The sequence below is a fragment of the Entelurus aequoreus genome, linkage group LG05 (assembly GCF_033978785.1).
Source record: "Entelurus aequoreus isolate RoL-2023_Sb linkage group LG05, RoL_Eaeq_v1.1, whole genome shotgun sequence".
Classification (NCBI taxonomy): domain Eukaryota; kingdom Metazoa; phylum Chordata; class Actinopteri; order Syngnathiformes; family Syngnathidae; genus Entelurus; species Entelurus aequoreus.
Genome location: NC_084735.1, coordinates 41,559,665 through 41,586,513, shown reverse-complemented (window position 1 = coordinate 41,586,513; position 26,849 = coordinate 41,559,665). Strand labels below are relative to the sequence as shown.

General features: G+C 40.4%; 1 protein-coding gene across 2 annotated transcripts in view; it reads right to left on the bottom strand.

Moving 5' to 3' along the window:
• Nucleotides 1-26,179, bottom strand: part of LOC133650630 (uncharacterized) — a 67,389-nt gene extending 41,210 nt beyond the window's left edge. Inside the window, exons 1-5 of one of the 2 annotated variants that reach the window (XM_062048114.1) lie at nucleotides 25,912-26,178; nucleotides 25,519-25,706; nucleotides 23,530-23,647; nucleotides 2,990-3,028; nucleotides 2,785-2,914 (exon numbers count right to left, since the gene is read on the bottom strand). In XM_062048114.1, coding sequence (XP_061904098.1) covers nucleotides 2,785-2,909 — 125 coding nt within the window. In that variant the 5' untranslated portion in view covers nucleotides 2,910-2,914; nucleotides 2,990-3,028; nucleotides 23,530-23,647; nucleotides 25,519-25,706; nucleotides 25,912-26,178. Of the gene's footprint in view, nucleotides 1-2,784; nucleotides 2,915-2,989; nucleotides 3,029-23,529; nucleotides 23,648-25,518; nucleotides 25,707-25,911 lie in introns of both variants that reach the window. The other variant, XM_062048115.1, reaches the window with a different exon arrangement.
• Between the last annotated feature and the right edge of the window lie 670 nt (nucleotides 26,180-26,849).

The window sequence follows — 26,849 nt, the reverse complement described above, 5'->3', positions numbered from 1 at the left end:
ATGCAGCAGGCGATGTGTCGGGAACCTTGCCACAACTTGTTTATAAAGTCTTTGTTTTGTTTACTCGGATGCTCACTCGTCCTTTATTTAACTGCAAACTGTGTCAGTGTTCAAATAACATAAATACTATCTAAAATGTTTTGTCATCTCATCGAATTGGACACAGGTTGAGAGGTATCACTACTGTTTATTTTTGTTGGCCAAACTGTTGATGTTGTTGGAGAAGAACAACGCTTGTTTATTAGACTTTATTTTCATTAGCCAAAGTGCTTTGTGTTTAATGAATAATCATGATTTCAATATTGATAAAAATAATTATAATTATTATTTTGGCCATAATTGTGCAGCCCTATGTGAAAGACTAGATTTCATACACAAACACTATTTTATCTATGGACAAAAAGTGCAGTTACGTCTTATTGCCATCAGGTGTCATCTTGCAAAATTCTTACTTTTTTTTGTCTTATCTCTGAAGTCCGTAAAGTGCTATCTTTCACAATGTTCACATTTATTTCATGTATTTATTTATTTTGTACCATATTACTTCGTTTATAATGCTTGTGTTGCTTTCATAAGCACATTCAATTTCTACTTAAGGTCCATGAAACAGCGTTTTTATCTAAATGTGTTTTTTGTGGGTTTTTAAAAAAAATAAAACTCGGTTAAAATATTTCAGTACAAGTACTTCTTGAAAATTTTGAGCACATTTAAAAATACCGCTATTATACTAATAACCGTTATAAGAAATGTTCATACCGTGACATCCCTACTACGCAATACGAAATTGCCTCCCGTCTATATTTCATAGGTCATGTCAGCAGGCTGATGCAGGCCCGCCCACAATTTGGAGCGTAAAGTGGGTGTTCTAAAATGTGCTGAAACAAGCCTAAAATCACAACTGTGTCTATTTTGGGAGAAATTTTACCTGTATGCATTATTTTTAGGCCCAGAACTATGAAATAAATGCCAATGTTGTCTCCTTCATGTTATGTTCATGTATCATGTAATACATTGCTGACACGACACGCCTTCTATAACTCCAGTCTGTCAGTCACTCAATTCCCAACATTTTAACTTACTTGTTAGTTTTGTCTCTCGGTGCCACGGTTTGATTAATTACGGTTAATTACTGTTCATATTAAATTGTTCCAAATTCTCCCAAATCAGTGGCCTGTGTGAATACAATTTTCCTTCTAAAATAAGCTTAAGTGTGAGTGTCTGTGTATTAGGGGTGTGGGAAAAAATCGATTCGAATTCGAATCGCGATTCTCACGTTGTGCGATTCAGAATCGATTCTCTTTTTTTTTTTAAATCGATTTTTAATTAATTTATTTTTTAATTTATTTAATTTTTTAATTCATCAATCCAACAAAACATTACGCAGCAATATCATAACAATGTAATCCAATTCCAAAACCAAACCCGACCCAGCAACACTCAGAACTGCAATAAACACAGCAATTGAGAGGAGACACAAACACGACACACAACAAACCAAGAGTAGTGAAACAAAAATGAATATTATCAACAACAGTATCAATGTTAGTTACAATTTCAACATAGCAGTGATTAAAAATCCCTCATTGACATTATCATTAGACATTTATAAAAAATAAATAACAATAGTGTCACAGTGGCTTACACTTGCATCGCATCTCATAAGCTTGACAACCCACTGTGTCCAATATATTCACAAAGATAAAATAAGTCATATTTTTGGTTCATTTAATATTTAAAACAAATTTACATTATTGCAATCAGTTGATAAAACATTGTCCTTTACAATTATATATATATATATATATATATATATATATATATATATATATATATATATATATATATATATATATATATATATATATATATATATATATATATATATATACACATATATATATAAATATATACATATACACTACCGTTCAAAAGTTTGGGGTCACATTGAAATGTCCTTATTTTTGAAGGAAAAGCACTGTACTTTTCAATGAAGATAATTTTAAACTAGTCTTAACTTTAAAGAAATACACTCTATACATTGCTAATGTGGTAAATGACTATTCTAGCTGCAAATATCTGGTTTTTGGTGCAATATCTACATAGGTGTATAGAGGCCCATTTCCAGCAACTATCACTCCAGTGTTCTAATGGTACAATGTGTTTGCTCATTGGCTCAGAAGGCTAATTGATGATTAGAAAACCCTTGTGCAATCATGTTCACACATCTGAAAACAGTTTAGCTCGTTACAGAAGCTACAAAACTGACCTTCCTTTATGCAGATTGAGTTTCTGGAGCATCACATTTGTGGGGTCAATTAAACGCTCAAAATGGCCAGAAAAAGAGAACTTTCATCTAAAACTCGAAAGTCTATTCTTGTTCTTTGAAATGAAGGCTATTCCACAAAATTGTTTGGGTGACCCCAAACTTTTGAACGCTAGTATATATATATATATATATATATATATATATATATATATATATATATATATATATATATATATATATATATACATATATATATATATACTGTATATAAAAGCTTTTTACAAAAATCTACTACTCTGCTTGCATGTCAGCAGACTGGGGTAGATCCTGCTGAAATCCTATGTATTGAATGAATAGAGAATCGTTTTGAATCGGGAAAAAATCATTTTTGAATCGAGAATCGTGTTGAATTGAAAAAAAATCCATTTTGAATCGAATCGTGACCCCAAGAATCGATATTGAATCGAATCGTGGGACACCCAAAGATTCACAGCCCTACTGTGTATTGTACTGCTAACCTTTGTGTTTGGCTCCAAGTCGACTGTCGACTGTCCACTGGAGCCCATCGCCCTCTGTTAGGTCCTCCAGCTGCGTAGGAGTCCCATGATTTACGGCCAGAGTACAGCTCTGCCGAGTGATACATGCAGCCTGCGATAGAAAAATTGTTAGGATATGAACTACATATACATCATGATTTGAATCAAACAAATAGTCTGTGATTACCAGTCTTGGTCTGTATTTGGGAGGCCCTCCACGTCACACCTGAGCAGACAGGACACAATTTAGGTGACATGATGGAGAACAGTTAATATATATATATTTTTTTATCATTTCATTAAGAGTTATCTGCAGTTTTTGATCTACAGTTAAATTTCTGAAGTTGCACTGCTGTGAGCCATCTTGCAGTAAAATACTCTTGGCTTAAAGATGAAAGCGCTCTCACTTTAAAAACAAAGGAAAAAAAGAGTGTGGAGGCGGCGATAAGATTTTGTTCCACCCTGTAAGGCTGACTTATTTAGCGTACTTGACCGGAGTGCTTGTGAATGAGCAGATCTTCCAAAGGATGGCCGTTCATTCATCTCTCATGAGTATGTAGCTCCAGGAGAGAATCCATACTTGTTTTGAGGTATTGCAGCAACTTGGCAAGCTCTGTGCCACTTTTAAAGATCACGTTGTTTGGTGCTTGTAGATGTCCCATTTTCCTCTGCCATGGAGGTTATCAACGTGGGTTTGTTTCCTGTCGACATTTTTTTCCCTTCACATAATCAAGCCATATTTTCTTCATATTATGATAAAATGGGAAAATATTCTCAAAATGTTGATAATCTCCCTACCATGATACAATGTATAAAGAAAAAAAACTGTTTATTGTGGGAAAATCTAAAAAACGTCTTTCATACGTTATTTCATTAGGATAGTTATTAAATGCATGCATTGTCCACAGTCATAAGGTCAAACCATGTTTTACGTCTAGATCCGTAATTTAACATGGCAGATCAAATATAACGTTTATAAAATTGTTATAGCTTACATATGGAAAGGTATTACAATTTTGCTTGGATCAAAGATAAATTAAAGATCTGTGTGAAAATGACCTACTTTTTTTTTTAGATTTTAAGATCCTCGTCCTGTCAGTTTTTATTAATCCATCATTTGCATCCCCAGCAAATTAAATATATTAAGGCATGTTAAAATTAACTGGTCCACTTCCTCAAATTAGACTTTATCATTAAATATAATAATTTAAATCCTTCAGAAATGTTGTATTGTTTACACAATTGTGTTCCACCTTATCCCAACTATGTTTTAAGCTTATTCGTCTAAAAGTACTGTAATTGTGTAAACCAAAAGTTACATGGTACACAAGAAGTTGCATCATTCAAATGGGAAGACCAAAAGTAAGATCACAACAGTATATTTTTTTATTTATTTCAACACAGTCCTGTAACAATTTTTGTAATTATTTAAAAAAATATATTATTCTATATTTATTAAATTTTTTGTCAACATGCTATTACCATAAATGCCATGTTGCTATGTTTAATGCATTTGCTAAAAACCTGCTATTTTCAGTCCCGTTACTCAAATGAAATCATCTTAAGCTTAGGAACCTTGTACAAAAATTAAATAAAGTTAACTGAAATCTGCCAACACACAATTTGAGTAATTCAATATATAGATTTAGAGTTAAAAAAAGACAAACATTTACTGTTAGTAGGGATGAGTACTGTTCACATTTGAATTGATACAGTGGCAATTTTCTCAACGCAATACTTGCCAACCCTCCCGACCTCCCGGTAGAAATTTTCTCCCGACAAACTCCCGGTATTCAGCCGGAACTGGAGGCCACGCCCCCTCCAGCTCAATGCGGACCTGAGAGGGGACAGCCTGTTCTCACGTCCGTTTTCCCACAATATAAACAACTTGCCTGCCCAATGACGTCATAACTGTAGAATGATCGAGGGCGAGTTATTGGTTTCTCATGTGGGTTTATTGTTAGGCAGTTTCATTAACGTCCTCCCAGTGCGGTAACAACACACAACAACAGCAGTCACGTTTAGTCTACCGTAAAGCAGTTCTTCTGCCGTAAACAGCAATGTTGTGACACTCTTAAACAGGACAACACTGCCATCTACTGGATAGCCTCCAGAACACTGAAATTCAAGTATTTATTTTATTTATATGTATAATAAAATAAATATATATAGGTAGAATTCACTGAAAGTCAAGTATTTCATACATATACATATACATATATATATATATATACACACACATATATATATATATATATATATATATATATGTCTTAATTAGATTATCCAAAAAATAGTGCTCGATACCGTGGTAGAGCGTAATATGTATGTGTGGGAAAAAATCACAAGACTATTTCATCTCTACAGGCCTGTTTCATGAGGGGTTTTCCTCAATCCTCAGGAGATTTTTTTTTTTTAATAAAAAAAATCTCCTGAAGATTGAGGAAAACCCCTCATGAAACAGGCCTGTAGAGATGAAATAGTCTTGTGATTTTTTCCCACACATATATATATATATATATATATATATATATATATATATATATATATATACATATATATATATATATATATATATATACACATATATATATATATATATATATATACACATATATATATATATATATATATATATACACATATATATATATATATATATATATATATATATATATATATATATATATATATATATATATATATATATATATATATATATATATATATATATATATATATATATATATATATATATATATATATATATATAGCAGTCAAGAAAATAAGTATTTGAACACCCTGCTATTTTGCAAGTTCTCCCACTTAGAAATCATGGAGGGGTCTGAAATGTTCACGGTAGGTGCATGTCCACTGTATGAGAGATAACCTAAAAAAAAAATCCAGAAATCACAATCTATGATTTTTTAACAATTTATTCGTGTGATACAGCTGAAAATAAGTATTTGAACACCTGTCTATCAGCTAGAACTCTGACCCTCAAAGACCTAAAAGTCCGCCTTTAAAAGTCCTCCTCCACTCCACTGTATTATCCTGAATCAGATGCACTTGTGTGAGGTCGTTAGCTGCATAAAGACACCTGTCCACCCCATACAATCAGTAAGACCCAAACATTCAGCATGGCTAAGAGCAAAGAGCTGTCCAAAGACACCAGAGACAAAATTGTACAACTCCACAAGGATGGAAAGGGCTACGGAGAAATTGCAAAGCAGCTCGGTGAAAAAAGGTCCACTGTTGGAGCAATCATTAGAAAATTGAAGAAGCTAAACATGACGGTCAATCTCAATCGGAGTGAAGCCACATGCAAGACATCACCTCGTGGGGTCTCAATGATGCTAAGAAAGGTGAGGAATCAGCCCAGGACTACACGGCAGGACTTGGTCAATGACCTGAAAAGAGCTGGGACCACTGTTTCCATGGTCACTGTTGGTAATACACTAAGACGTCCTGGTTAGAAATCATGCATGGCACAGAAGGTTCCCCGGCGCCCGGTAGTACCAAAGAATTTCGATTGGTACTTACAAAATAACCTAATTCTGCACCTATTCCTACAGTCCAGTTTACATCTAGCATATGGCACCAGTTTGGTGGAATGGCCCCTAAACCTATTACTCTAAACTGGAGGATGCTGCAGAGTATAGTAGAGTTGTACCAGAGTCTCAAAATCTGAAATGTAAAATATTTAAAGATGAAAATGTAGAAAGATCATCCGATAAGACAACAGCTGTCTGTGCCAGTTGTGGTTACTCCTCTGTACGATCTCATACCAAGCAGCTATGCAACATGCACAGACTTCCTTAAGCAGTACAAGTATTTCCACAGCCCTTTGCTTATGCAGTGTTGTGCAGCAATACTGTAAAAACCTCACTACAGTATGTCTGCTGCGGAGCGAGCTAACTGAGCAAGCTATTCAAGAGTCCATTTCTACCCAGTTGCTACAGCAACTGAAAGCCAGACATATTTTACTGCTTTGGCTGTAAGCCACGCAAAGACCATTTCATTTCAATCAATCAATCAATGTTTATTTATATAGCCCTAAATCACAAGTGTCTCAAAGGGCTGCACAAGCCACAACGACATCCTCGGTACAGAGCCCACATACGGGCAAGGAAAAACTCACCCAGTGGGACGTCGGTGAATGACTATGAGAAACCTTGGAGAGGACCGCATATGTGGGTAAACCCCCCCCCCCTCTAGGGGAGACCGAAAGCAATGGATGTCGAGTGGGTCTGACATAATATTGTGAAAGTCCAGTCCACAGTGGATCCAACACATCAGCGAGAGTCCAGTCCATAGTGGGGCCAGCAGGAAACCGTCCCGAGCGGAGACGGGTCAGCAGCGCAGAGATGTCCCCAACCGATGCACAGGCTAGTGGTCCACCCTGGGTCCCGACTCTGGACAGCCAGCACTTCATCCATGGCCACCAGACCTATGCAACTCCCCCTCCAAAGGGACAGGGGAGAAGAGGAGGGAAGAAAAGAAACGGCAGATCAACTGGTCTAAAAAGGGGGGTCTATTAAAAGGCTAGATTATACAAATGAGTTTTAAGATGGGACTTAAAGGCCTACTGAAACCCACTACTACCGACCACGCAGTCTGATAGTTTATATATCAATGATGAAATCTTAACATTGAAACACATGCCAATACGGCCGGGTTAACTTGTAAAGTGCAATTTTAAAATTCCCGCCACACTTCCGGTTGAAAATCTCCTTTGGATATGATTTATGCGCGTGATGTCATAAAATGCACGGAAGTGTTTGGGCCCTATTGGACACAATAAACAAAGCTCTGTTTTCTTCGACATAATTCCACAGTATTCTGGACATCTGTGTTGGTGAATCTTTTGCAATTTGTTTAATGAACAATGGAGGCTGCAAAGAAGAACGTTGTAGGTGGGATCGATCGGTGTCTTAGCGGCTAAGTACAATACTTACAGCAACACAACAAGGACTACTTACCCTGATAGAAGACGCCTAGCTGATGCTTGCCGCCAAACCCACGGATGAAGTTCTTCGTCGCGCCGTTGATCGCTGGAACGCAGGTGAGCACGGCTGTTGATGGGAAGATGAGGGCTGGCTGGCGTAGGTGGAGCGCTAATGTTTTATCATAGTTCTGTGAGTTCCGGCTGCTAAGTTGCTAAATTAGCCTTAGCGTCGTTAGCAACAGCATTGTTAAGCCTTACCAGGCTGAGAATTTTTAACCGTGTAGTTACATGTACATGGTTTAATAGTATTTTTGCTCTTCTGTCTATCCTTCCAGTCAGGGGTTTATTTATTTTGTTTCTATCTTCATTTGAGAACGATGCTAGCACGTTAGCTCAATAGCTAAGTGTGTCACCGATGTATTGTCTTGGAGATAAAAGTCACTTTAAATGTCCATTTCGCGTGCTCGACTCTCATTTTCAAGAGGATATAGTATCCAAGGTGGTTTACAATACAAATCCGTGATACACAATAGAAAAAGGAGAGAGTACATAGTTCTGTGAGTTCCAGGTTGCTAAGTTGCTAAATTAGCCTTAGTGTCGTTAGCAACAGCATTGTTAAGCCTTACCAGGCTGAGAATTTTTAACCGTGTAGTTACATGTACATGGTTTAATAGTATTTTTGCTCTTCTGTCTATCCTTCCAGTCAGGGGTTTATTTATTTTGTTTCTATCTTCATTTGAGAACGATGTTAGCACGTTAGCTCAGTAGCTAAGTGTGTCACCGATGTATTGTCTTGGAGATAAAAGTCACTTTAAATGTCCATTTCGCGTGCTCGACTCTCATTTTCAAGAGGATATAGTATCTGAGGTGGTTTAAAATACAAATCTGTGATCTACAATAGAAAAAGGAGAGTGTGGAATCCAATGAGCCAGCTTGTACCTAAGTTACGGTCAGAGCGAAAAAAGATATGTCCATCACTGCCTCTCAAGTCCTTCACTGTAACGTTCCTCATCTACGAATCTTTCATCCTCGCTCAAATTAATGGGGTAATCGTCACTTTCTCGGTCCGAATCTCTCGCTCCATTGTAAACAATGGGGAATTGTGAGGAATACTAGCTCCTGTGACGTCACGATACTTCCGGTACAGGCAAGGCTTTTTTTATCAGCGAGCAAAAGTTGCGAACTTTATCGTCGATTTTCTCTACTAAATCCTTTCAGCAAAAATATGTCAATATCGCGAAATGATGAAGTATGACACATAGAATGGATCTGCTATTCCCGTTTAAATAAAAAAAATCATTTCAGTAGGCCTTTAAATGCTTCTACTGAGGTAGCATCTCTAACTGTTACCGGGAGGGCATTCCAGAGTACTGGAGCCCGAATAGAAAACGCTCTATAGCCCGCAGACTTTTTTTTGGCTTTGGGAATCACTAATAAGCCGGAGTTCTTTGAACGCAGATTTCTTGTCGGGACATATGGTACAATACAATCGGCGAGATAGGCTGGAGCTAAACCGTGTAGTATTTTATACGTAAGTAGTAAAACCTTAAAGTCGCATCTTAAGTGCACAGGAAGCCAGTGCAAGTGAGCCAGTATAGGCGTAATATGATCAAACTTTCTTGTTTTTGTCAAAAGTCTAGGAGCCGCATTTTGTACCAACTGTAATCTTTTAATGCTAGACATAGGGAGACCCGAAAATAATACGTTACAGTAATCGAGACGAGACGTAACGAACGCATGAATAATGATCTCAGCGTCGCTAGTGGACAAGATGGAACGAATTTTAGCGATATTACGGAGATGAAAGAAGGCCGTTTTAGTAACACTCTTAATGTGTGACTCAAACGAGAGAGTTGGGTCGAAGATAATACCTAGATTCTTTACCGAGTCGCCTTGTTTAATTGTTTGGTTGTCAAATGTTAAGGTGGTATTATTAAATAGATGTCGGTGTCTAGCAGGACCGATAATCAGCATTTCCGTTTTCTTAGCGTTGAGTTGCAAAAAGTTAGCGGACATCCATTGTTTAATTTCATTAAGACACGCCTCCAGCTGACTACAATCCGGCGTGTTGGTCAGCTTTAGGGGCATGTAGAGTTGGGTGTCATCAGCATAACAGTGAAAGCTAACACCGTATTTGCGCATGATGTCACCCAGCGGCAGCATGTAAATACTTGAAATTATTCTTGTAGAAGAACAAGGGCACAATAGGTGCATTTAGCTATGTATATTACTATGCATATTGTGTGTGATTAAATAGGATTCTGTGTCAATTTGCTTGCAGTGCTTGCTGTATGAAATAAAAAACTGTAGCATGCTAAATAAACACGCCTGCTTACAGTCGCTCTAATCCTCTTTCTGAGCATTAGCTTTCAGTCAATTTACTATTGATCAGTTTGACCTTATTTGAACTTGCTTTTTTTGCCCAGATGGTCTCCTACATTTGTGAAGTATAATCCAGTGTTTCCCATACATTTATTTATTTGGGGTGGGCAGCCAAAATTGCATTTGGATCGCCACAGACAGACTTAACATCCGTTTTTTTCCCCCTAGCTTTCACTCACAAACACAATGTCTGTGTCTACTTGTCATTCCAATTCTGTACGGTAGGGTTGCGCGATATAGGCAAAATACAATATACATTATTTATATTTCGCCGACGATAGCGCTTGTAATACTATCGCTATATCTTGATATTGCATGATGATGACACTTTCTCGCTGTGTCCCGCAAATTTGACAGTGACAAGCCAACAAATGCATCTTCAGTGCACTGTAGCATTCTTAGAGGGTAAAAGTCCCTCCACGATGCAATGCCAATTCTAAGTCAGCAAATTCTTGCGTCCATTGCTGCTAATAAACTACGTTTCTGACAAGAATCATCATTTGAGGTCGAAGAATGGCTAAATATGCCACACTTTTACTTTTACTGTCATCTAGTGTCTACTTTTTAGTCTATGGTAAAAAAAAAACGAGTAAAACATTTATTTTTGAATTTTTGTTAAAATGAACTCCTTTTATAGATTAGGGTTTCAAGAAACCCGGAGTTTAGCGGCATGGCTAGTTATGCAAATTTGACTATGATGTCATTTAAGCAGCCCCCCATTTGTAATGCCATCAAAATATTAGAATTTGAGCAATCCTACACACATTCCGTTACAGGCAGTGTTCGTAATAACAGTAACGCCTTTACTTCTACTAGTAACAAGTAATCTAATGAATTACTTTTATGTACATTACAACACCATTACCTATACATATGATGTAACCTGGCATGCTACTTTTGATGTAGTTATATCTCAACATGACAGTGTCAGAAGCACAGCAAGTTCAATGCAGGAAATATTTTTTACTATTGAAAGCAACAACCAGCAACACACCAAAATAATAGTAATAATATTAGTAATAATAACAATAATAATAATGGATTAGATTTCTACAGCGCTTTTCTATCAACTATATACTCAAAGCGCTCACTCCACATTCACACTTTGGTGGTGGTAAGCTACATTCGTAGCCACAGCTGCCCTGGGGTAGACTGACGGAAGCGTGGCTCACAATTTGCGCCTAAGGCCCCTCCGACCACTATCCACATTCATTCACCAGTGTGAGCGGCACTGGGGGCAAGGGTGAAGTGTCTTTCCCAGGGACACAATGCCAGTGATTCGGGTGGCAAGTGGCGGGGAGCGAACCTGGAACACTCAGGTTTCTGGCACGGCTGCTCGACCCACCATGCCACGCCGTCCAAAATAAACTTGATATCAAATAGAAGGAGGCAACATTACACAGCAAACAACTTGTAATACACGCACACATACATGCTACTACTACAAGGGTAATGAACAAAAAAATCTATGACTGATAGGGATGATGTTCGTTGAGAAATTATCGATGTCGATGCCATTATCGAATCCTCTTATCGAACCAATTCCTTATCGAATCTCTTATCGAATCCAGATAGGTTGTTGTGTGTGCACTGAGTTCCAAAAGCCGTAGATGTTATGTGACTGGGCCGGCACGCTGTTTATATGGAGGAAAGGCGGACGTGACTGAGGACAACATGCGGACGTTAAAGGTTAAAGGTTTCAGGTGAGAGAGGAGGCTAAAGGCACGCCCCCAGTGAGCATATAAAGCTCCTATGTGCGTCGTAAATAAAAAATTGCCAACAAACACATCACCAACATGGACGAGGTGCCGCTCACTTTCGACATCCCGGTCAAGCACACTGTGGAGAAGAAGGGGACCAGCACGGTAGCGAATCGATACGCACAATGTGGCAAGAGAAGTCGGCTTTTACTGTTGTGCTAGCTTGCTATGCTAATGGACAGAAACTGCCACCGAAGGTGATTTTCAAGGGGAAGACGCTGCCGAAAGAAAAGTTTCCACCTGGTGTCATCATTAAGGCATGACGAAGGAACTCCAACCGCTGGACATGGTTGTAAACAGGACGTTCAAAGTGAAGTTGTGAGCGTCATGGGAGCGATGGATGACAGACGAACACAGCTTTACGGAAACTGGGAGGCAGCGTCGGGCTAGTTACGCCACAATTTGTGAATGGATCGTGGATGCTTGAGCTAACGTGTCTGCTTGCACTGTTGTTCGAGCTTTCGCAAAAGTCGGCATCTTTTCCGAGGAGCCCCAAGGCAACAAGACTGACTTTGAAAATGAGGAGAGGGAATCTGGCGTGTTTGATGGAGAACTTGCACAGCTGTTCATTTCGGACACAGAAGATGAGAACTTTGATGGATTTGTGGATGAGGATTGATCAAGAAATAATGTGAGTACATTGATAAATACTTCAATAAAGTACAACCGAACTCAGCTTTGCTCCTGCTGCCTTTTTAAAACAGTGTCCATGCATGCTAGCATATGTTTTAAGCTAGCGTATGTTTAACCATGCCTGCGCCCAAAAATACACTGCGCCTTATTTATGCGTTAAATACAGAAACAGCACCCGTAACTGACATGGCGCCTTTTAATACGGTGCGCCCTATGGTCGCGAAAATACGGAACCGGTTCTCAAAAAGGGATTTGAATCCATGGAATCGGTTCTTTTCTTATCGAAGCATCGGGAGAACCGGTTTTCGAACATCATCCCTAATGACTGAAGTGACAAACTTACCATCCTAAATAAGATATGACACCAATCGAAGCACATTCAATCCCTTTATTCACCAGAGGTAAGACAATCCCGCGAAAAGATTCACATCTGAGCTAAAATCCTGCTCAATGTGACATTCTGCTGATGTAACATTTTGACAACAGATACACTGTGCTCTCATGAAACCTCTCTCAACTGCATATGCAGGTATTAGAAGTTTTTTTTAAATAACACATTCATTACTTTACCCAGTAGTTAATTACATTTATAAAGAGTAATTATGTTAGTAATTCAATTACTTTTTGGGTAAAGTAATAAATAACTATAATTAATTACTTTTTAAAGGTAATTTTGCGGGCAGTGGTTATAGGGCATATGTAAATACATCTGGTATCAAGTCATATAACCTTTGTTTTTTTTAAATTATGTGACGCTTTGGTTTCTCCACAAAATACAGCTCCTTTACCTCCTCACTTGCAATTATCTAAGCCAGTGGTTCTCAAACTTTTTTCAACAAGTATCACCTCAGAAAAAACTTGGCTCTCCATGTACTACCACGACCAACATTAAAATACAGTAGCAAAGTAGGGCAAAGTATTCATTAAACAGAAGGCTATATTTACTAGTATATTTAATATTTTTGGCTACTGTAACATTGCACATAGTTTGAACAGTAACACTGTTTGAAATAAAGGAAAATAAAACACTGTACTTTAATCAAATGATTCTTTGGCGTACCCTAGATGGCGCCCGCGTACCATTAGTGGCAGAGTTTTGTATAGATAGAGTATGGACAACTACACAAGAGGCGCCATATGTTTATATGATTGGTACCTAGGACATGTGCGGCTGTGCCCGTAAGCACGCTATTGAGTTATTCGGACGTTATACTCAAGCTTATAAACTTACAATAAAACATGCTTTTATTTCTTCAACGTAGTATGTATAATAATAATATTGGGGCAATTTTGCATCCGTTTTTGATGCACTCCACCATTATATTCATGCAGTGTTTATTGACCAGCGGCTCTCTAACATGCTACTGTCATGTTCTGTGGTCTGGATAAAGCTTTGTTATTTTCTAGTTGTTTAAGACTCTTTCGGGTCCTGTTTACGCTCCCTTGTTTGTTTAGTCACCATGGCAACTCATTAGTTTTCACCTGTCTCATTTGTTCGAATCACACCTGTAGCTAATCAGAGACTATTATTTAAGCCTGTTTGGCCAGTTAGTCGACCTGGCGACATTACTCTGGATCTACTCTGTGTTTGCTCTGTCCACGCCATAGTTCTTGTTCATAGTTCATGCTGCTCTGCTCATGTCAAGGTAAGTGGTGTTTGTTTTATGTTCATAGTTTACGTTAAAGTATTAGTTTTGTTCCCTGCGCCAAGTTTGTGTCTCCGCCTTGTGAGCGCCTTTTGTTTCTACTTTTTATGGTCAAGATTAAATCATGTTCCTACCTTCTACCGATGTCTGGTCTAGTCCGTTTGCATCTCGGGAAAACAATCCTCGCAGTAAGCTACGTAAAGATCCACGTTTTGACAGAATGTCGCCAGCAAAAAGTTTTCTCGCAACAGACTTGGAGGTAATGGAGGAAGACACGATGGATGAGTTTACGTGGGAGGTGCTGCGCGCCATGGAAGCCGAAACGTTCCGCCATTCCCCTAGGGAGCGTCGGGACCTAATGTAGGGTCCTAGCGGCAAGCTGGTGCCGATCAGCTCCGGGACCTAATGTGGGGTCCTAGCGGCAAGCTGGTGCCGATCAGCTCCGTGTGGCCCGGAGAAGTTGCCGCGCCGAAGCAGTGCCGGACGCGCCGGCGGAAACGGAAAGGAGTCAGGAAAGGCTTTTCCGAGCCGGCAGGACTCGTCGTTCCCGCAAGCTCCTCCTCCTCCGGGCCGAAGCAAGCTGCAGACAGCCCGGCCTCGCTCTGATGACGTCACGCCGCCGCCTGGTAATGATGACGCGGACCAGGATTTTTCTTTTTTGAAATGTTTTTTTTGTCAGCCGCCCCCAAAAGACTAATTCCCTGATAAAACATTATAAAAACATGTTTATGGAAATTAGAGCTGGTCAATTCAAGCCATCCAAATGTCATGCTCCGTCCCCCAAGACTCAAACCTCGCCCACGTCACGAAATGTTTCTTTTGGCCCGCCCACACAACCTCAGGTGGGGGATGATGAAAGACGTTTTGTACAATTCAATGGGGAGGATTCTACCCCCCTCTTGTCCTTCCTCCACCCTCCCCTAAAGACGGTTCCAGACCACAGGGAGTGGTATCCGCTCCTTGGGGAGGGGGGGTTAGGGCTGGGATCTGTGCTAGTGGGGTGGCTCAGCTGCGCCCAGCCAGGCAGCAACCTCCGGCCCGGCCACCACCACCGGTTCTTTGGCGTGCCAAGCCGCAACCCCCAGCTAGACCACCTCCGCCAAATCCAAGGTTAGCGACCCTACCAGCTCCAAGGCTAGCACCCGTCCAAGTTCCACCACGCCAAGTTCCACCACGCCAAGTTTCACCACACCAAGTTTCACCACGCCAAGTTCCGCCAGTCGCAGCTCCACGACGCCAAGTGCCGCCAGTCGCAGCTCCACAACGCCAAGTGCCGCCAGTCGCAGCTCCACGACGCCAAGTGCCGCCAGTTGCAGCTCCAAGCCAAGTCCCAAGCCAAGCTTCGCCGCCTGCCGCACCACGCCAAGCTTCCATGCCTGCCATGACAACGACGCGCGCAGCTTCCACGCCTGCCACGACGACGACGCGCGCAGCTTCCACGCCTGCCACGACGACGACGCGCGCAGCTTCCACGCCTGCCACGACGACGACGCGCGCAGCTTCCACGCCAACTACGACGACGCGCGCAGCTTACACGCCTGCCACGACGACGACGTGCGCAGCTTCTCGTCGGCCACAGATGGGGCCGTTCCCGGGTGGCCCGCCTCGTCAGGTGCAGCGGCGTTCTACATGTCGCCGCCACCTGACTCTCCCTTGGTGGATTCGGGGACACTTGGTCTGTCGACCCGCCGCCAAGTCTCCCTCCCGCCCTCCCATGACTCTTGATCTTGCTTTGTTTTTTGGACATCTGGGATCTGTCCTTAAGGAGGGGCCCTCTGTCATGTTCTGTGGTCTGGATTATGTCGTTTTTTTCTGGTTGTTTAAAACTCTTTTAGTTCCTGTTTACGCTCCATTGTTTGTTTAGTCACCATGGCAACTCATTAGTTTTCACCTGTCTCAGTTGTTCGAATCACACCTGTCGCTAATCAGAGACTATTATTTAAGCCTGTTTGGCCAGTTAGTCGGCCTGGCGACATTACTCTGGATCTACTCTGTGTTTGCTCTGTCCACGCCATAGTTCTTGTTCATAGTTCATGCTGCTCTGCTCATGTCACAGTAAGTGTTGTTTGTTTTATGTTCATAGTTTACGTTAAAGTATTAGTTCTTTTCCCTGCGCCAAGTTTGTGTCTCCGCCTTGTGAGCGCCTTTTGTTTGTACTTTTTATAGTCAAGATTAAATCATGTTCCTACCTTCTACCGATGTCTGGTCTAGTCCGTTTGCATCCTTGGAAAACAATCCTCGCAGTAAACTGCGTAAAGATCCACGTTTTGACAGCGAAATATGTCAGAAAATACAAAACAACCAAAAATAAATGTATTACCCTCATTTTGCCAAAATCCTCATTCGCTTTGGACCAACAGTTATGGAGTAATTATGACTTTTGTGTGAAGTATGTCAACTATGGTGACTGCCTCCAATGTATTGTTTGTAATTACTGTGCTATATATGCCTGTGCTTTTACTTTTGCTTTTTTAAATATTTTTCATAGGTTTTGCTGTGGAAAGTCATGGCTTCCTGGTTTCTGTATCACCATATCAACTTGAATAGTGAACTAATGCTGCTTTTTACTAGAATATTTATTAGTTTAGTTTGGATTATTGGTGACACATGCAGGAAAAGTGCAATTTTGAAGCAAAGTTTTGTCAGGCAAAGTGTATTAATTCACTGTTACCGAGAGTGCAATACACCACATTTCCCATGTGTTTGTATGCTTGTTTATCTCGCACAAGAAACTGCATGTTGTTATTGGCTCTCCAGCCTACCTGGAGAACCTTCACTTCCCATATTTTTCTACTTTCTGGGTTGCGGGACACATATGCCATTGTTTCCTGCTTCTTTTGTGAGTGGCGCATCCCCATGCCGCAACACAGTTCATGTTTACACGTCAAACATTCGGCAAACACACTTCAATTAAAATAAATGTATAATGAGGAAGTGCAGTGTCGCTCAGCTGCGGCTTCAAACTTTTGACCAATCATTGAGTAGATCGCTTGTCCATACTCTCTCTGTAAGCCTGATTAGTGCTACTGGTACATGTACTACAGTTTGACAATCACTGATCTAAGCATATTTACGAAGACTGAAGATATACCTTATTTGTTTTGGAGCCTCACTATGGCAAAGTGTAAATGCAAACTCCTGTTATAAAGATGAGGGGGTAGTCGCTCGTCAGCTTTGTTTTGGCTCAACAGAACGGCTTTGTGTGTGCGCCAAATATTAAACCCATGTGTGTAGGGTTAACTTTACACATCTGGAATTTAGCTCCGGGCCCAAATTATGTCACGTGCAAGAAGGGGGGGGGGGTTATGTTAGGAAACATATTTGCTGTAGAGGTAGAATCCCTTTTAGTAAAAGAACATGTACAAAACAACATTTGGCACAAAAAACTGCATTGCAAGGGCAAGCGGCTTCTGTTTCCATGTTACAGTTATGCGCAAGCCAACTGTTTGGACAACTATTGTACATGAAAACCTGGTCCTCTTGCTTTCACTGCAAGACAGCTATGCATGCTCCTACAGAAACCTTATTTGCGGAACAACAGACTACACTTTCGCTTATATGATCAGAGCTGACAGTCAACTGGAGAATACCCTTGTGAATGTTCAATCCAGAAACAGCGTGTGTTTACTCTCGCCTACCACAACATTCATTATTGTGGTTGTATTAAACACAACCCCACGTCATATTGAGATGTATTTCTCATTCTGTATTTTTTAATTTAATTTGCTACAGGCAATGAAAGCATTTAGAAATAGGTGTCAGTAGGATCCAGTGCAGTTCCACACAACTTCAAACTACAGCTTAGGCAAAGAAAAGCGGGTGAAAGCATAATAAAGAAGCATAATAAAGTCTACACCACCCAATATTTACTTAATATGTGGTACCTCAACTAAAGAGTGCCCCAACTTAAGAATGTTTTGAGATAAGAGCTGTCCCTCACCTAATTGTTATGCTTGATGTTGCAAGCAAACATTGGATTTACAAGCATCCCCACCATTAGTTGGCATAGCAAATGTCGCAGTAAACCCAGTATTAGGGAGTGTAAAGGACAGTGCTGAGAAGTGGGTAGTATTCATTGAATTAAAGAATAAAATCATCCAAAAAACGACAAGGAAGTCGCCAACTTGGCGATGCACTTCAAGTGTATCACTGCCAGTCTGCACAATACTGAAGCAGAATGAGTGGAGTGCCAGCAAAGAATGTTAAAGGAATCATATCATGATTTTGTTTTCTACAGTTAAAACACTTCCTTGTAGTCTACATAACATGTAATAGTGTTTTGTGTGTGAAAAGTTTGCATGGATTTCATTTTAGAGTCCTATATTCAAGCCATTTTTTTCTCCTTTTTAAAACGGTTTGTTTTGAAAGGCGGAGTTGTTAAGATGCAAATGAACCTCACCACGCCCCCTCACGCTGAGAGCGCATTCGCCCCCAACAGAAATGTTTTGTAGTTTTTTGGCTTTCTTGCTTTTATTGTGCACTTTACACATTGAGGAACGCCATCAGCCAACTGTTTTGAGTGACTTTCACCACAAAACAACGTCTCAGATGATAATAGCGAGATCAGCAACTCACCGTGTTTTGTTATACAAAACCCAAAACCAGTGAAGTTGGCACGTTGTGTAAATTGTAAATAAAAACAGAATACAATGATTTGCAAATCCTTTTCAACCTATATTCAATTGAACACTGCAAAGACAAGATACTTAAAGGCCTACTGAAATGAATTTTTTTTATTTAAACGGGGATAGCAGATCTATTCTATGTGTCATACTTGATCATTTCGCGATATTGCCATATTTTTGCTGAAAGGATTTAGTATAGAACAACGACGATAAAGATTGCAACTTTTGGTATCTGATAAAAAAAAGGCTTGCCCCTACCGGAAGTAGCGTGACGTAGTCAGTTGAACATATACGCAAAGTTCCCTATTGTTTACAATGATGGCCGCATGAAGTGAGAGAGATTCGGACCGAGAAAGCGACAATTTCCCCATTAATTTGAGCGAGGATGAAAGATTTGTGGATGAGTAAAGTGCAAGTGAAGGACTAGTGGGGAGTTGAAGCTATTCAGATAGGGAAGATGCTGTGAGAGCCGGGGGTGACCTGATATTCAGCTGGGAATGACTACAACAGTAAATAAACACAAGACATATATATACTCTATTAGCCACAACACAACCAGGCTTATATTTAATATGCCACAAATTAATCCTGCATAAAAACACCTGCGTGTTTGTTACGCTAGCTCCTAGCTCCTCTGCTAGCTCCTAGCTCCATAGAACACGCCAATACAATTCAAACACCTGATCAACACACACAATCACTCAGCCCAAAAGACCGTTCACCTAACCCAAGGTTCATAAAGCTTATATATTTTTAAAAAGTTACGTACGTGACGCGCACATACGGTCAAGCTATCAAATGTTTAGCAGCCAAGGCTGCATACTCACGGTACCTGATATTCAGCTGGGAATGACTACAACAGTAAATAAACACAAGACATATATATACTCTATTAGCCACAACACAACCAGGCTTATATTTAATATGCCACAAATTAATCCTGCATAAAAACACCTGCGTGTTTGTTATGCTAGCTCCTAGCTCCTATGCTAGCTCCTAGCTCCATAGAACACGCCAATACAATTCAAACACCTGATCAACACACACAATCACTCAGCCCAAAAGACCGTTCACCTAACCCAAGGTTCATAAAGCTTATATATTTTAAAAAAGTTACGTACATACGCAAAAAAAAGTTGCGCACATACGGTCAAGCGATCAAATGTTTAGAAGCCAAAGCTGCATACTCACAGTAGCACGTCTGCGTCTTTGTCATCCAAATCAAAGTAATCCTGGTAAGAGTCTGTGTTGTCCCAGTTCTCTACAGGCGTCTGTGTATCGAAGTCAAAAGTCCTCCTGGTTAGAGTCTCTGTTATCCGAGTTCTTCCATCTTGACTGCATCTTTCGGGAATGTAAACAAAGAAGCGCCGGCTGTGTACTGTTGTTGCTGACTACGTTCGAAAAATACGTCCATTTCGCACCGACAACTTTCTTCTTTGCTTGCTCAGCTTCCTTCTCCATAATGCAATGAACATGATTGCAACAGATTCACGAACACAGATGTCCAGAATACTGTGGAATTATGAAATGAAAACAGAGCTTTTTCGTATTGGCTTCAATGTGGAAGGCATACCCGTGTTCGCCGGGCTACGTCACGCGCATACGTCATCCTCAGAGGCGTTTCGAACCGGAAGTTTAGCGGCAAATTTAAAATGTCACTTTATAAGTTAACCCGGCCGTATTGGCATGTGTTATAATGTTAAGATTTCATCATTGATATATAAACTATCAGACTGCGTGGTCGGTAGTAGTGGGTTTCAGTAGGCCTTTAACGTTCGAACTGGTAAACTATTATTTTTTACAAATATTAGCTCATTTGGAATTTGTTGCCTGCAACATGTTTCAAAAAAGCTGGCACAAGTGGCAAAAACACTGAGAAAGTTGAGGAATGCTCATCAAACACTTATTTGGAACATCCCACAGGTGAACAAGCTAATTAGGAACAGGTGAATGCCATGATCGGGTATATAAGCAGCTTCCATGAAATGCTCAGTCATTTACAAACAAGGATGGGGCGAGGGTCAACACTTTGTAAACAAATGCGTGAGCAAATTGTCGAACAGTCTAAGAACAACATTTCTCAACAAGCTATTGCAAGGAATTTAGGGATTTCACCATCTAAGGTCCATAGATGTTCAGAGAATCTGGAGAAATCACTGCACGTAAACAGCATGCCCGTGACCTTCGATCCCTCAGGCGGTACTGCATCAACACGCAACATCAGTGTGTAAAGGATATCACCACATGGGCTCAGGAACACTTCAGAAAACCACTGTCAGTAACTACAGTTTGTCGCTACATCTGTAAGTGCAAGTTAAAACTCTACCATGCAAAGCAAAGGCCATTTATCAACAACACCCAGAAACGTCGCCAGCTTCGCTGGGCCCAAGCTCATCCAAGATGGACGGATGCAAAGTGTAAAAGTGTTCTGTGGTCTGACGAGTCCACATTTCAAATTGTTTTTGGAAACTGTGGACGTTGTGTCCTCCGGAAAAAAGAGGAAAAGAACCATCCGGATTGTTCTAAGCGCAAAGTTGAAAAGCCAGCATCTGTGATGGTATGGGGGTGTATTAACACATCTGTGAAGGCACCATTAATGCTGAAAGGTATATACAGGTTTTGGAGCAACATATGTTGCCATCCAAGCAACGTTATCATGGCCGCTCCTGCTTATTTCAGTAAGACAATGCCAAACCACGTGTTGCAACAGTGTGGCTTCATAGTAAGAGTGCGGGTATTGGACTGGCCTGCCTGTGGTCCAGACCTGTCTCTCATTGAAAATGTGTGCCGCATTATAAAGCCTAAAATACCACAACAGAGACCCCAAACTGTTGAACAACTTAAGCTGTACATCAAGCAAGAATGGGAAATAATTCCATCTGAAAAGCTTAAAAAATTGGTCTCCTCTGTTCCCAAACGCTAACTGAGTGTTGTTAAAAGGAAAGGCCATGTAACACAGTGGTAAAAATGCCCCTGTGCCAACTTTTTTGCAATGTGTTGCTGCCATTAAATTCTAAGTTAATGATTATATGCAAAAAAAATCTACTTTCTCAGATAGAACATTAAATATATATATACACTACCATTCAAAAGTTTGGGGTCACCCAAACAATTTTGTGGAATAGCCTTCATTTCTAAGAACAAGAATAGACTGTCGAGTTTCAGATGAAAGTTCTCTTTTTCTGGCCATTTTGAGCGTTTAATTGACCCCACAAATGTGATGCTCCAGAAACTCAATCTGCTCAAAGGAAGGTCAGTTTTGTAGCTTCTGTAACGAGCTAAACTGTTTTCAGATATGTGAACATGATTGCACAAGGGTTTTCTAATCATCAATTAGCCTTCTGAGCCAATGAGCAAACACATTGTACCATTAGAACACTGGAGTGATAGTTGCTGGAAATGGGCCTCTATACACCTATGTAGATATTGCACCAAAAACCAGACATTTGCAGCTAGAATAGTCATTTACCACATTAGCAATGTATAGAGTGTATTTCTTTAAAGTTAAGACTAGTTTAAAGTTATCTTCATTGAAAAGTACAGTGCTTTTCCTTCAAAAATAAGGACATTTCAATGTGACCCCAAACTTTTGAACGGTAGTGTATATATATATATATATATATACAGTGTATTCAATTGAATATAAGTTGAAAAGGATTTGCAAATCATTGTATTCTGTATGTATTTACGAATTACACAAGGTGCCAACTTCACTGGTTTTGGGTTTTGTACAAGTAACTGTCTTGTTTTTGTGTGAGGTTTAACTGTTGTGTTTATTTTGTGTTATTTCATGAACTGCTGTATTGGTTCTGTTTTCCCCCTAATGTATGGGTAAGGTTATGACCTCTTTGCTCTTTAATTCAGGTTTTTCTTTGGGTTTCTTCTTTGTTATCTTTTCCTTGTTTTTTTCCTTGTTGTTCCCCTTTTTTAAAGTAAAGTACCAATGATTGTCACACACACTAGGAGTGGTGAAATTTGTCCTCTGCATTTGACCCATCCCCTTGTTTACCCCCTGGGAGGTGAGGGGAGCAGTGGGCAGCAGCGGTGCTGTGCCCGGGAATCATTTTTGGTGATTTAACCCCCAATTCCAACCCTTGATGCAGAGTGCCAAGCAGGGAATCTTTGGTATGACTCGGCCGGGGTTTGAACTCACAACCTACCGATCTCAGGGCGGACACTCTAACCACTAGGCCACTGAGTAGGTCCAGGTCGGATATTGGCAGTTTTTGAGTGCATCTTTGATGTGTTTCTCTTCTTGCCTTGGTTTATGGCTGAGGCCAAGTATATTGGGCTCAAAAAGGTTGGTCACTGTTCTATTATATTGTTTTAGTACAATATATTTATTGTATAAAAGTGTGTTTTTCTTTTAGAAAAACATGTTACGTTTTAAAATGGTGCTGTTTTGGGAGGGGCTAAGCACAGATTAAATGATTATACTTCATTTCAATGGCAGATGTTTTAAGATACAAGTGTTTTAAGTTAAGAGCTACGCCACAGGCCCAATTAAGCTCGTAAGTTTAGGTACTGCTGTATATCAATATTACCTCTCCCTGTCACTGCAAACCACAGTCGGGACTTCTTGATACGACTCTTGTATTGGATGTCATGAGGATGTTGTTGATAAGGTGTGTGTGTGTGTGTGTGTGTGTGTGTGTGTGTGTGTGTGTGTGTGTGTGTCTGTGTGTGTGTGTGTGTGTGTGTGTGTGTGTGTGCATCCCAGTGGGCACTCTTACCTTCCAGTGAAATATGAGTGAAAAAGAGGGGATGATCTCTCTGTCAGTCAATCCAAAATAGCAAAGACAGCCCAGTACAGACTCGGATACCTTTAAATAGACATGCTTTCTCTCCTCTCTGGGAAATACACAGACACATATGAGTGAGAAAATACCATTGACTTTATTGGTTTGTTTCAAATAAAACATGTATTCTCTGCAACATACGTATCCACAATGAATTGCTGCATCTGTGACTCTCTCTAAACAAAGAAGCTGAGGATGAAGCTTCATAACTCAGCATCATTGCCTTTGCTGTCACCATTAACGTTTTGAAACAGTTTATTTACAAATACGTGCAAAAAAAGCCTTACCCTTTCTGTCTGGCTATTCCTCACCTTCCTTTTTTTCCCTTCACAATGTGTCTGTGTATCCCTGGCAACCAATGATTATTTAGACTGGAGTTGGTAGCAAGGCCTCAAGCTAGAGTGTGATTTTGACAGAGAGGTGGGTAATGATAGTGAGCCAATAGAGAAAAATGTAGACTGTGCTATTCAATATTCTTTCTTCTGATATTTTTACATACCTACCACAATCTGACAATGCTTACTAGTTGCAGTGCAGCATTGCAGATGTGCATCTCTTGCTGAGAATCTGTGTGTGTGCATGCATGCAGGGAGGCTAACTGTGATCCAATACCATAAAAGGAAGGATGGGCTGCACCAGACTAGAACTGTCTCCAGTGACTTCCAGGCTTACTAACACAAGGAGCAGACATGAAGAGAACAGATGGGAGAAAACGCGAGAAAGCTCCGACAGTCAGCACCGACATAGACGATTCAGACAGCCTGGCCCAAATATCGCGGTCTGTGAGTGTATTGCGTGCTTGACAAAAAGAGAATGTACAGTAGGAAGCCGAATATCAATGCTATTTTCTAAAAATAACCCTGCTTCCTCCTGCCGTTTCCCCCTTCTATAATGGCAGCCTCTCCCTGTGTATGCTCCATAAAGCATGTCTCTCTGAGGGGGTGCCGGGTTTTACCAAGGCAAGGTCAAGAGTGAGAAAGAGGGGTGTCTTTTGCTTACACGGCCATGTATACCTTACCGTGGCAGAGGTAGAAGGGTTCATTGCTGGATGCACGTGTGTGTGTGTGTGTGTGTGTGTGTATATATGTGTGTGTGTGTGTGTGTGTACGTCGGAAAGCTGGTCTAGAAATGCAAAATCTAATTGCAAAAAACAACCATATCAACTGAATGCATTTGAAGAGTTTGTATTGTATTTATGTGAGATAGGCTCCAGCACCTCCGCGACCCCGAAAGGGACAAGCGGTAGAAAATGGATGGATGGATGTTTCTACATTATCAGCAGTAAGCCTATGGTTGTCTGTCTTACGCAAAGTAAAACAGCACACAAGTTGAATATTGACACAATGTACTTTGTATGCAAGTGTGTCAAACAAATCGAGATGAACTTTCAATTAAACTATTCTTAGTAATTGCCCTTGTCACACACACACACACACACACACACACACACACACACACACACACACACACACACACACACACACACACACACACACACACACACACACACACACACACACACACACACACACACAATATTCAACAGTTTAAATAGCTGCAATAATTCCACCCCCACCACCCACCACCTTCATAAATTAACATTCACTGCTCTTGAACCTGCACATGAAAATTGCATGTGTCTGTTGAATGTGCAGCGCACACACACACACACACACACACGCACGCGCGCGCACACAGACACACACACTGCAGTATCACCCAGAACAATGACATACACGATAAATAATACAATGAATTGAGGTAATGCAAACAGCATAGAAGATAAAGAGATGAACAATCGTGTAGACTTCTATGAACATGTCAGTGGTGTTACTACAATGCTCCATGCAAGCTCCGCTGTGTCTTTATGGAGGCAAAGGCGAATCGATCACATTAAGTTGCCGGTCGACAGTGGACTTTTACCTCTTAAATGTCTTCCTTCTGGAGGTCCACACACTCCCCTCTGCTCCCCTTTTCCTCCCTTTCACTCCTCACCACCTTCTTGTCTCACCCGATCCTCTCCACCGTCTCTTTTCTTCCCCCACTATATTCCTCTTCCTGTTTCCACTCCACTCGCTAAGCCAAGACCGGGGGGGGGGCTGGTCACCCGGCTGCCAATCAAAAGAAACAGACCAATCAGAGGACAGGATTTCAGATCAGCCGGGTTTGCAGGGGAAAAAGGAGGCGGGACGTGGAGTGGCTCTTTAATTTTACTACATCAGATTTGTGTGTTTAATCGAGAGTTGGAGCATAGCCAGCAGATCATATCAGATGTTATAGATATTCCACATTATCTAAAGAACAAAATGTACTCACTTTATACATGTATTATTACGGCAAGTAGTAATCACACATCGGCCATTTTTCCTCAACAGATGGGGAAGGCTTCGAGGGCTGCCTGAGCCCGCATGACAGAAGAACCACGGGGGGCGGAGCTACATTTAAAAGGAGGGTTTTCGCGTGTAAACCGACCTCATATCGCCGTCATTTCAACCAACTGAAGTAATAAAACAGACGATGGGGCCAAGAGCGTGACAAAAAGTGATAATTAGACTACATTCGGTTTGAAATAATCGACGCTAACTGCCACAGGGGCCTCTGAAGTGCCATAGCAACAGCCACAGATCCCCTCAATGCTTATTGGTCAGTATCGAAACACACGTGACTATATGGACCAATCAGCAATGTTTGGTGCAGCACTTGTCGGCGCAAATTATTTGTCATTTGTTGCCCCCTGCTGGCTAATTGGAAGCATCGCCTTTACAAGTGTGTACTGCAATAGTTTAAAAAAAAAACATAAAAGATGATTACATTCTGGGTCTAACTGCGTTAAATACGTGTTTGATTCATTCTAATTCGAATTAAATATTGTGGTTAGAATCCACAAGTGTTGGCAATTTCACAAAAGCATTGTTTTCAGTCCATTCGCTTTTCCCAGAAAAATATATTATGAAATATGTATTGTTTTGTATAATGCAATGTAGATACAAAGTTGTCTGTTTTTAAAAAAAATAAACAACATTGCATACTGTTACACTGTTAAGCACAAGTCAATCTAGTGAATTCATCAAATTCAACTGTTCACTGAAATAAATTAGTATCGTATTTGTCAACATTATTTATATGTCCCACATCATCCTAACCTTGAGGATATACACGAAACAAAACGACACTGCCTTCAAGTGGACAATAACTAGTACTGCAGGAATGTATTTTTTTCTCCAAAATTGAGTATGTATTGAGGGGTCAGTAAA